Source organism: Ictalurus furcatus, chromosome 18 (assembly GCF_023375685.1).
Source record: "Ictalurus furcatus strain D&B chromosome 18, Billie_1.0, whole genome shotgun sequence".
NCBI lineage: Eukaryota > Metazoa > Chordata > Actinopteri > Siluriformes > Ictaluridae > Ictalurus > Ictalurus furcatus.
Window position 1 is genome coordinate 14,300,041 of NC_071272.1, and position 12,547 is coordinate 14,312,587.

The window sequence follows — 12,547 nt, forward strand, 5'->3', positions numbered from 1 at the left end:
GTTGAAGCAGTGGAGGTTTCTGTAGCACTTCCCGGATGGGAGAAGATTGAGCATTCTATGGTTGGGGTAAGAGATATACTGGATGATGTTTTCACCCTCTGTAGACATCGTCTGTGGTAGATATCTCTTTTCGAGGGTACTGTAGCTGGGCACCAGTGATGTGTTGGATGGTTTTCACCACCTGCTAGAGGGTCTTCTGGTTGGAGACTGAGCAGCTGCTGTACCACACTGAGATGCAGTTTGTCAGTATGCTCTTGAAGGTAAAGCGATAGAAGCTTACTAGTATCTGAGTAGATTTCCTCAGTCTCTTCAAGAAGTAAAGATGCTGAGGCTCTTTTTTTGATCAGGGTCAAGGTGGTGATGACACAGGTGAGTTCCTCGCAGATGTGGATACCCAGGAACTTAAAGCCAGCTACCCGCTCGACCTCCAGCCCATTGATGCTGATAAGGGTGTGCATATTGCTCCTTTTCTTGAGGTCCAACCTTGTGTTGAGGGACAGGTTGTTCTCAGCACACCACACTGCCAGGTGCTCGACCTCCTCCCCATAGGCCGTCTTATCATTGTGACTGATTAAGCCTACCACCATGGTTTCATCTGCAAACTTGATTATGGAGTTCGAGCCATGAACAAAGCAGTCACTGGTGAACAGTGACTGGTGTCACTGGTGCAGTCACTGGTGAACAGAGAGTAGAGGAGATGGCTAAGGAGATGCACATATTAGGTCTCTAATATGTGTATCTATGACCTTTTTGTAGTCTTAATATGTTTTCGGGTTTCAAATTTGGCAACTCGTTATGTACTATGTAGATGTTTGCATTGTGTTGTGTCACAACTGTATAGTATTTATATTTGATAATTTCATTGATCTGTGCAGTGCTTAGGATTTCTGTGGAGGTTTTCTACACTACAGATATGGGAGTTTATGGAAAGACATCTTTGAGCTGAAACTGAAGGAAGACGAGTGTGCACCTGAACACCAAATCTCCTGAATAATGCTTTAGTCAGCAGTAACGTATAATGTGTGTGTGTGTGTGTGAGAGAGAGAGAGAGAGAGAGAGGGATTGCTAAAGAAGAAAAGAAAGCAGCGGGAGGGAGGTAAAGAGAGCGAGGCCCACACTGCGACCAGGAGCAGCGTCAACACAGCTCTGCGATCTATCCCACAATCCCCTGGGGCTTTGCAGTGTGGTGTTGCCATGACGACTCATTCCTCCTGCCCAAATTGGAGCGAGAGAGTAAGACAGAGGGTGAGAAAGAGACAGAGACAGAGGAAGCACTGTTTTGTACAAGGTAGCAGTAGTGTCGAGATGGGGTTGCCGTTCGTTAACAGATGCTGTAGCTCAGAACGGAGTGAGAGAAAGGACTGTTTCACGCTCACTTCCTGGTCTAGATTCTGCTTCTGTCCATGCTGCTGTGTCTCTCGCGCACACACAGAAGGAAAGCTAGCTGTTGGCAATATGCGAGCCGCAGGATGAGCTCCTCTCCATTAGATCATACTGCGCGCTCCATTAGCTCTTGACAGGACAGAATTATGTACACTGTTCATGGCGAGCCCTGTGGTTTATTATGTGGAGCTGTAAAAACTCCCCGTTTAACCCAAAAACATTCCCCATAACACCTAGCACACTTCATAATAATTAGTGAATAGTATGTGAGCATTTTACAAGGTGTGTGTGTGTGTGTGTGTGTGTGTGTGTGTTTATCTGAAGACTATTTCAAGCATTAAGCTGTAATATTACTGTCAGCATATGTGTAATTATTTGTGTGTTGCCTCTGTGCTTGTGTCATATGCTACTGGATGTGTTCACTGTGTTTAAAGAAGATTCCTCTTGCAGTATTCATGATTACTGAAGACAAAATTTTCTCATAGCTCCCATTTTTACAAGTTTGGACACAATGTTTACATTTTCCAATATGGCGTAAACTGCAGAATTTTGGTGTCCTTTCAGTGCTAAGAAATGCTAATTAAAGTAATCAACTTTTGAGGGAAATATTGATATTTGGTTGGGAATTTAGTTTCTACTGTCACTATGCCTTTACATTCAATAAATTAAAGACTTAATATCTACATGTGGTGCTAGCTAGCCAAATCATTCAGTCTTTAGTTAGTTTATACTAGGTGTCTTTTTTTTCCAAGTTGCTTAGTAACAGTGGTATCAGTCCATTAATTACTAAAACACTTTCTGTACATCAACAAAAAAATTAACAAACTATCCAGTGTTTTACACACGTTCTCATCTATGGGTTTGATTTTCTCCCTTTTGCCTGACTACCACAGTCATGTGCAGCAAAGGTTCAGTTTGTTTGGTGGATGAATTTAAATCTTCCACAGTTGTATACTATAAAGTCAAACAGAACTACTACTACTACTGTTTACTATGAGTACCATAGTCTTTATGGCACTCATAGTCTTTTAGTATCCATGTGAAACTATCGACTGAAGAAAGGGTGAGAGATTATATTGTCCAACATCATATTGAAACATCTCTAAATCCTAGTGTAATACAGGGCACCCCTGCAGCCCACACAGATACAAATATAGATACAAATGGGAGATGCAACATTTGTTTAAATTAGACTACAAATTTGTTTATATTTTGGGAAATAGATAGACCACCATTGTCAAGTCCAAGACCAAGACTAGCCATGATCAAGTCAAGACCGAGTATTAAAGGGATCAAGGCCTGGTCAATATCAAGACCAAATGAAAATGAGACCAAGTCAAGATTGAGAACAAAAACAATCAAATCCTTTACTTCCATTTTATATATGCTTGACCAAATTTATAAATTCTATTGATAATTACCTCAAATCCTACAGAATAATTCTGGAAAATAGATAAAGGCATACAGTTGGGTTACCAGACCCAAAACATCCATCCATCCATCCATCTTCAACCGCTTACTCCTTTTCAGGGTCGCGGGGGAACCTGGAGCCTATCCCAGGAGGCATCAGGCACAAGGCGGGGTACACCCTGGACAGGGTGCCAGTCCATCGCAGGGCACAATCACATACACACTCACACATACACTACGGACACTTTTAGACACGCCAATCAGCCTACCATGCATGTCTTTGGACTGGGGGAGGAAACCGGAGTACCCGGAGGAAACCCTCGCAGCACGGGGAACACACAAAACAACACAAACATTATTTGTTACACACACTTGGTCAAGACCAAGACCATATTTAGTGAGACCAATGCCCAAGACAGAGAAAAGTTCATATGTAAAGTCCAGTAAGTCCAAGTCACCACTGAAAACATCTCGAGATTGGATTCGTGTCCAATTGTTTTTAATTTTAAAAATAAATAAATAAACAGTCATTAGAACATATTTTGTTCTAATGTACAAACAAAACATAATAACTTTTTTTTTTTCAATTATTCCAGAGCACGTTTCTAGTTGAGGGCAGTTATAACCTCGAGCAATGTAACTAAGGTTGAGGAACTGTCAAAGCCAGAATTCGCAGTTCATGCTGACAGTGCTGACATTTCTACCTTTGGGTATTGTCCAGTGTTTTCAGACCCCTACTGGAAACTTGTCTACATGTTACAGTGCCCCTGCTGACTGCAGCTAAACTACACGCATGCTCTTTCTCTCTCGCTCTTTCTGCCTTACAGTTATCCAGCGGTATGTGAGTTCCTACAGAATAATAATTTGCTATCAGTCATCCGAGCACATGAAGCACAAGATGCAGGGTATGTATGCAGACACACTCTGTTTCACACACACACACACACACACTTTCTTCTTCAATTTATAGTGATATTCATTTGATGACTAGTCAAACCCCTCACATTCTTGTCCCGCTATCTGTATATGTGTGTTGGTGTGGCTGTTTTGTCACAGATACCGGATGTACAGGAAGAGTCAGACCACTGGCTTCCCGTCACTAATCACCATCTTTTCTGCACCAAACTACCTTGATGTTTACAACAACAAAGGTGGGTGGAACTAGCATACGTGTCTAAAATATTATATTCTTCACTCCATAATGCACTGACGACACTAAGCAAGTCGCAATAAAAAGCATTATTGACCAATCTGACTGCAGTTGATCGGTTGTATGTGTGTGCATGGAGTGTTATCTATAATAAACAGAGTAGGATGGAGGAGATGTGTGGGTGGGAGAGACTGTCAGCTTCACTGACTCCATCCATGTGGCTTTATTGCTCCTGATGGAACAGGGTCAGCAGCTCGGGCTTCAGAAGGGGCCATCTAGTGGATATTTCTTAGAATACAACACACACGAGCGATTAAGACGTAAACATACTACTGCACTCAGTGTTAATAAATGTAGACAATTCACATAACACAAGAATTTTTTTTCTCTAAACGTAAATTGCTTTGCAGCCATTCAAGTATGTGTGGGTAAAATCTTAATATATTATTTATGTACCATTCAGTGTCTGTATTTATCTACAGTTATATAGACACAGGAACACTTGCACACCTGCTCATTCATGCATTTATCCAATCAACTAATCATCTGGCAGTAGCATACTGCATAACATCATGCAGAGACAGGTCAGGAGCTAATGTTTGGTGGACAGGGGGTGAGCATATGTAACTCCACTCAAAGAGTAACCGGAGCTTAGGATCGAACTGGAAACCCTGCAATGCTGAAGTGGTGGCAATGCTATCAACTGTGCCACCATTACACTTGAACCAAGCATGCACACTTTTCATTTCTGTCATTGGTCTAAACGTTTTTCCTTGTGGTCTTCCTCTCTGGTCTTTTCATATCAGCTGTACTGTATGTCGGCACATTTGGCTCAGCTGAAGATCCATGAAGTGAGAATGAATAGACCATATAGGAGTGACTATTTACATTTGATTTATCTGATTAAGTGGCAGAAGAATGGTGAAGGCTAACACATGCTACTTCTGAGACACGTGAAGCCGGTATTCACATATTTTTGAACTGTTGCTCATGCTGCATCACAGTGCCATGTAACACACTCAGAAGAATGTTAGCACATTTACCTCGCACCTCCAGGGTTGAGGGTTCAAAGCCCGCCTCCACCATGTGTGTGGAGTTTGCATGTTTTCCCTGTGCTTTGGGGGTTGCTTCTGGGTATTCCGGTTTCCTCCCACAGTCCAAAGACATGTGTTATGGGCTAATTATGTTATGGGCATTGTCTGTGGTGTGTGATTGTGCCCTCTGATGGCTTGGCAACAGGTACAGGGTGTCTGCCGCCTTGTACCCCAAGTTCCAAGCTCCCCATGACCTTGTGTAGGATATGCAGTATGATGAATGTCGCTGTAATTGAGGGAGAGATACAGCACAACCAATTTTGCTGCTTTGGCATGGTCAGGAGTCGTATTTGACACACTTGTGCCACTCAGTATCCATTACCATGTTTTACTAGCATTTGGCAGTTGGGCAGGTGCACATTTTAAGTCCTGGTCTTGGCATCCATGGATCATGAACAAATCTGCTGATTTTGCATTATATTTTGGACTTTTTTCATTCTGTAAATGTTGGTATTTGTACACATGTGTGTATTTATGTGATCCCATGTCAGCGGCTGTCCTGAAGTATGAGAACAACGTGATGAACATTCGACAGTTTAACTGCTCCCCCCACCCCTACTGGCTGCCAAACTTCATGGACGTCTTCACCTGGTCTCTGCCCTTCGTGGGAGAGAAAGGTAACTCTTCTCTCTAAGCACTGACATTCAATTGGAAAACACTGATGAAATATATGACCCCTGTAACAATTATGCATAAACTCTCCCCTGCAGTCACAGAGATGCTGGTGAACGTGTTGAGCATCTGCTCCGATGATGAACTAATGAACGATGGAGATGAGATCTTTGATGGTGAGGCATGGCCGTTATATTCTGCACACTGTCCTATCTATTTTCTCCTATTCCCATTGCAGGCTTTGTCTTCGAAAGCGATGTATTCAGAATCCTCCTTGCAAACCACGAGCTCACAGTGTTCTTAAGAAGATCGCATAGTGTTTTTGCTCCCATCAAACCTTGCATTTAAATGACTTTCCCTGTAGCAATATAGTCTGAAATCTTATGTTCGCCCACAGCCAACGCAGCAGCTGCGCGGAAAGAGGTGATTAAGAACAAGATTCGTGCCATCGGCAAGATGGCCAAGATGTTCTCTGTGCTCAGGTACGTGAAGGACTTTCAGTGATGAGGTCACTTTCAATATGCTAATCTAAGTCATCGACTCAGAGACTAGAGACTTATGTGAGTTCGTGTGTATGTATATGGCTAAATACAGAGAGGAGAGCGAGAACGTGCTGACGCTGAAGGGGCTGACCCCGACTGGCATGCTGCCCAGTGGTGTGTTGTCCGGGGGCAAGCAAACACTGCAGAGCGGTGAGCATACAAGCCTACACAGGGTCTCTGGGCACTTTTATAAACCTGCGCCTGTCTTTTCCACCTGTCTCTCCATCTGTCTCTCTGTATCCTCTGACACCAGGCTTTGGGGTGCTCTTCTATCTATACTACGTGCACTATGAGTGGCCCCAAAGCCTGGACTGCAGTGGGTCGGTTTCCCCACAGTGGGTAAACTGGGGTGAGGTGAGCATCTGTGAGTCTGTACCAGGTTAAGAAGGACGGCCAGGCGTCCAGGAACGTGTGTGTGTGCCTGAGGGGTTGACTGGGCTCCATAGTCTGGTTGGCATGCATGCATTTCGCAGGATCGTCGCTACTGGTGCACTACTGCTGCCTGTGCCTTACTGCCGTATGCATGGCTTGTTCGAGTGTAATCGGGTCCCCTCCTCTTCCCCCAGCCACCATTGAAGCCATCGAAGCCATCGAGACAGAAGCAAAGGACGGAGAAGGTAAATTCAGGACATGTATCTGGGCTTAGCGTCAGCTGTTGCACAGCCATGATCAACTCACTTTCACACAAGGACGAAAGCAGTGTAGAGGTATCACTGAGAGAAACAATGCATTGAGGTCTAAGAAAGGGCAAGACAGATATCTGGGAACCGTTTTAAAGTTGCAGTTTGTGATCTTTAAATGTGTTTCTAGACTTATAATAATAATCTACTTTCAAAAATACATTTAAAAAAAGCTGAGATTCGAGATATTGCCATGCAGCGGCTCTCTCAGATTCCTGTTTACATTTTTTCAGGCCCAGAAAATGACCATGATGATATTTAGCTGTACCTCTTTTCCTTAAAAGGTGAGGTTTCCACAGAGGGGGTGTGGTTTGTTAGGGGGAAGGAGAAGAGTATATATGTTCATTCACAGGCAGAAGAGGACTCTGAAAATTACAAACTGCTCCTTTAAGCTCGGTTGCATCCAGAAAGTCAAAGACTTTTTATGTCATTTTAAGTTGAGTGCCTCTGGAGTAAAGTATTGTTGCATAAGTACCTTGTGCTTTTAGTGCAGCTGCAGTGGCAAAGGCACAAGTATTTTTTCAGACCTCTTTTTATATTGTGGTCCAAGGGATTGAACTTGGACAGTCTTTCATTTTTATGACTTTACCAGATATTTACAATTGCCCTTTCTCAGTGATAACAGCCAAGAGAATAGGGACATTCACTGTGAAGAATGCATGATGTTTTGAGATGGTGTCTAACACAGACGCATGTTCTCTTGAGTCGGTATGTTAAACTCTGCATTTTTCTTGTCCTCTCATGAGGCAACTGTGAGCGTAGCATGTGATAACTGGAACTCTCAGGAACTCCCAGCCAACCAGAGTGTGTTAGCCTCTTCCACAACCTCTCGTGCTTGAAAGCAGGCACACCTCAGTGGCTCACACATGGAAAGGGAACTGATCGCTATTTCCTCTCCAGTCCTGTTTTTGGGACAAGCAGAAAAAGGAAAAAAAAAGGCCTGGTAATTGAATACAGACGATAGAGGGGAAATGGGTTTAATATCCTGAGTAAAGATTGTTCTGCAGTGAGTCTTGAAAGCTACTTTATAAGTTAAAGCCTATACACAACATTTATTCTTTAATATAAGAAGTGTAAAGAACTAAGACTAGCTATCATCACAGAGTATTAATATCATACTTTTATATTATAATTTAAACACTGATGTTATGTAACAGAAAGTAGTAAGAACTTCAAAACATTTCTTCATGTTATAGGCTTCTGTACTGTATATACAGCATACTACATATCACAGACCACTGTTAATGGGTTTATAGCGAATGAACAGGACAGGGCCACTATTTTCAAACTTGAGTATTGTTTGGTTCTCCATAAAATCCAATCTGACTATTGAATTACATGAGGTGCAAAAGGAATGACAAGTGGTGCTCTTTTGATTTTATAATATATACAAAAAAAATTTATACCACAGCACTGATAATTTCTCAATACTGATGAATCAGAAGGTTTGACTCATTTTCTACAACAGCAGCTATAAAAGTAGTTCCTGTTGCAAGGTTTATATTAATGTGCTTGCGCTAATATGTAATCGTCTATAGTAAGAACTTACACAGGGAGGTCTATGGCAGATGCTCTACATGAACAATTAAAAAATGTGGGTAATCAATGATATGGTGAAGCTTTCTCTGAAAGCTTGTTTTTGGAAGGAAAGGATTCTCCAGCGTCAACACTTTGTAACAGTCAGAGGTACAGTAACTAAATCATTGTTGGCAAGTTGCCGTGGTATAAAAAGAATAAAACACTTTGGGACCTGCTGTTATAATAAATATAACATTGCTTATTTTCCTATAACAGCATGCCCTGTCATGTTTTATTCCTTACATATTACACTTTTTACAGAAAGCAGCTTCGACAGTATAGTTCCATTAAACATATGGTGTTCTGGTGTTCATTGTGATCTGTGCCTCTCCACAGCCATCCGCGGCTTTTCTCCACAGCACAAGATCAGCAGCTTCGAGGAGGCTAAAGGTCTAGACCGTATCAACGAGCGCATGCCTCCCCGTAAAGACGGCGTTAACCACGTTGGTCACTCCATGGGCAAAATGAACATGTCCGAGGCCAATGGTACTGACGACAACAGCAACATTCAGTGATGCATCAGCCCCCTGCAGTGTCCGCATGCCCAAACCTGTGCCACTGTTGGCAGGATATCGCCAAAACCTGAAAATTTAAAGCCTCCTGATACCAACCAAACCCAAACGACATAACTATACGTATGCATCCACTACTGCTATGTCAAATTAGGGAAGCAAACTATCCAATTTCAAATCTGTCATGGATGTGGGTGGAAGGCGGTCGCTCTTTTCCGCTGCCAGTTTACCATATGCGGGTTTCTTGCTGTTTCGGGCGAGTTCTGCCGCTTTTTGGGTGTGACGAACAGGCTAGGGGGTGGGATTTGCTCGGGAGGGGGGAGTAATGTCAGTCAAGGGCTGAAAGTGTCTTTATCAATTCCTTTCTGACTCCACCCATTCACCAAGTGGGCGGGGACTAGGGATTTAGAACTCTCTCTTTAGCCTGATCCATCGCAGCTCATCGGTGAAGGTGACCAGTCAGTACCAATGCCACGCACACATTTGAATATTTTGATTGATGAGTTTTCTTCATGAGCCCATCTTGTAATGAAATGATCGCACTGTTTGACATGTTTTGCTACTAGTATTAATGAATATGAAATTTGAAATGACTCAAAAATGAAACATTTCTAAGAAAGGACATTTAAAGAGAAAAATATGTACATTTTATTACTTGCAATGCAATCTTACCTGAGTATTTTTTATTTATTTGTTTGTTTGTTTGTTTGTTTTTTCTTTGGTAAGATGCCATAAAGCTGCGTGGATGTAAGGTGTAGAGAGCTTGCGTATGTTGGCTATGGACTCCCGCTGTCTTTTGTGTGGAGTGAGCAATTGACGATGAGGGAGAGGGGGGAAGAGGGGGGGGGGGGGGGTTATGCAGTTGAAGTTTGACCTTTGGCACCACCTACCTGATTGTTTCTCACCTGCCTGTAACTCGAGAGAGAATGCACATAGTATGTTTCTCAAGTCGAATGAACCTATATATAAGTATAAATATATACATATATAAATATATTATTAATAATAAATGATGGACAATATTGAGGACAATTTTTAACAGCATCTGTGGTATGGAACGCATCAATGCATGCAATTAAGTTCCTTATTGATATGTGAAATTATAATTGTGATGTGTTTCAATATAGTAGATTTGAATTATTTCCCTCTTCAGATTATATTTGTAAAGTTCAACTTTGTTTTTTTTTATATCTATATACAGTATATATATGATTTTTTTGTAATCTTTTCTTCTGTCTTTAATTTATTTTATTTTTTTATGTTATTTTGTTGGTTGATTTTTTTTTTGCATTGTTTTTGCTGTACAGGCACCGATGCTCTTTTTGAGGTGTTAAGCCATTGTGGGTTTTTTTTGTTTGTTTGTTTGTTTGTTTGTTTTGTTTGTTTGTTTTTGTTTTGTTTAGTTGGTGTAAAGAATGTGTTCAATAGTGTGAATGAACATATTACTCAGTGAAAAGCAACATTCAGGCTGCCAAAGCATGATCGCATGGTTTATTCACATGTAAACAAATTGGACACGCTGAAAATCCTGTGTCTCACTTTGAAGGAAAACTATATTCTCATTATAATTCTTGATGATATCCTTATACTTCTTATTCTTACAATTAAGCTTACAGTTCTTTTCTCCACTGTTTTCTGATCCTTGTTTGGTCCAGATGTGGTTTATTTCAGAGAAGGAGTTTAATGGATTTTAACTTGTGACTATTTTTTCTTGCAATTTTCTCTTGAACTAAGTTTTGGCATTTGACTTCCTAAATGATAACACACATTGTAAGCATGCCCTATGGGACAAATCACTTTTTTTACTCTTGAATAAAATATGCATGAACTACTGTGTCTGTTGCTATTCTATCCCTGTGACGTGTGTTTTCCTAAGCATGGATAAAATATTTTGCCCCAAGAGACTATGGGTCAAATGTAAATATGCATAAATTTAGAGGAAATCCTACTGCACTCCCACAATCGTGTAGCTGTTTCCAGTGGTGGCTCGTCCATTGGGACAGGTGGGGCAGGACCCAACCATATACTATATTGTGTATATCAGTCATTCAACAAATGTTAATCTTCATGTGCTGTTGAAACACTAATTACCTCTTTTGAGTGACTAACAAAATTTTGCTATTAGACAGATATAAGCCAATTTGCTCACCTTTCTAGATGTTGTGCAATAGTGGGGCCATAGAGTTATTACAATAACTAGTGCTCAAAAATAGGAACTTCAACAAGCACTAATAAGGGCCCATTTGGACAGGAATCACGCTGCCCCATGCTTGTTGTATGAATGTTTTGTTTATGAGAGCCAGGAGTCAGGACAGTTAATAATAATAACAATAATGCTTCAGTGTTTATCTCACACACTGTGACAATGGTAACAGGAACAACACCTGCTTTACACTGTTATCTATCAATTTCCATAACTAGCTAGGTTGTTAATGTAATGTGTCTTTGGAGTGCAATTATCAGCAACCAGAATCCATCGTACCTGAAGCTATGATTGAAGAATTCGCACATCTGAAAGATAAATGAGCCAAATTTCTTTAGAAATGAGGCAAAATAAACCTCATAAAGTGAGGTGTCAGAAGTATGTCAGTGATGTTCCGTTTGATCAACTAAGGGGATCAACTGTTTGCTGGCTTTTAGACCAGACTTCATCTTTCTGTTCTCAGTTGAAAACTGGTGTACAGTTAGTTTGTTCAAGTTCATTCAAGTCCCTTTGACTCTCAACTGTCTGTTATGGAGTTGATCTAAAAATTAACTAGCCTATAGCAGAAGTCTTATAGCCTTTTGACTTAAATTTGTTCGAGGATGTTAATCATTATAATTTTGTCCTGCTCCACCAAAAACTATAGTCATGAGCCATTCCTGACTGTTTCACTCTTTTGCAGAGAAACCACTCCCTCTTATCCAGGCTGAAGCACAAACACAAGGCCAGAGAGTTGCTTTTCCATGAGAACACTACATCTGCTTCCTCCTATTCTTTCACAGGAAGCTATGGGTCACTGTCAGCGCCACAGCAGTCTCTCCCTGAAACCAGGAGTAGGCACGAATACACTCACACACGCAGTCAATCACCAGGATACAACCACACTTTACACCATCTTGTTCCTCCCATCAGGAGTTGCACATTGCTGTGGACTCACTCACATGTGCACACTTTAAAACTTGACTGCACTGTCTCTTTTAATACACATCTATGCCTGGTGAGCTTTAATAGTCAGCATTTTTCTAGGAACACACCTAAAACTCTGTGGATAAAGCTATGGCTCTACTCTTATATCGTTTTGTTGTCCTCTGTATGTCTGTATCGCTTGTTGCAGGTAAGTCTAAAACATTCCTATTGACAGAACTTCATTACATAGTTTAATCTAGTCTCTGTACAACAGAGATGCCAAGAGGAAATACTTACAATAAATGTAACTAATTTAATGATAGTTCTCAATGAGAAAATGACAAAAATATAGACATAGCTACATTATCTTTAAAAAAACAAACAAACATGACTATTAGGAAAGATTCATTGGGATTACAATCTAATTTGTGAGGACATCCGGGTTGGATGTGGACATATGCTAGTAACAAATTCCTC

At 41.1% G+C, this 12,547-nt stretch overlaps 1 protein-coding gene across 1 annotated transcript in view; it reads left to right on the forward strand.

The window, feature by feature from the left end:
* ppp3ca (protein phosphatase 3, catalytic subunit, alpha isozyme) overlaps window positions 1-12,547 on the forward strand; it is an 85,181-nt gene that overhangs the window by 66,810 nt on the left and 5,824 nt on the right. Inside the window, exons 7-14 of the mRNA XM_053648327.1 lie at window positions 3,621-3,698; window positions 3,850-3,944; window positions 5,529-5,654; window positions 5,748-5,825; window positions 6,047-6,131; window positions 6,244-6,341; window positions 6,758-6,808; window positions 8,786-12,278. Of these exons, the coding sequence (XP_053504302.1) occupies window positions 3,621-3,698; window positions 3,850-3,944; window positions 5,529-5,654; window positions 5,748-5,825; window positions 6,047-6,131; window positions 6,244-6,341; window positions 6,758-6,808; window positions 8,786-8,964 (790 nt within the window). The 3' untranslated portion in view covers window positions 8,965-12,278. The remainder of the gene's footprint in view (window positions 1-3,620; window positions 3,699-3,849; window positions 3,945-5,528; window positions 5,655-5,747; window positions 5,826-6,046; window positions 6,132-6,243; window positions 6,342-6,757; window positions 6,809-8,785; window positions 12,279-12,547) is intronic.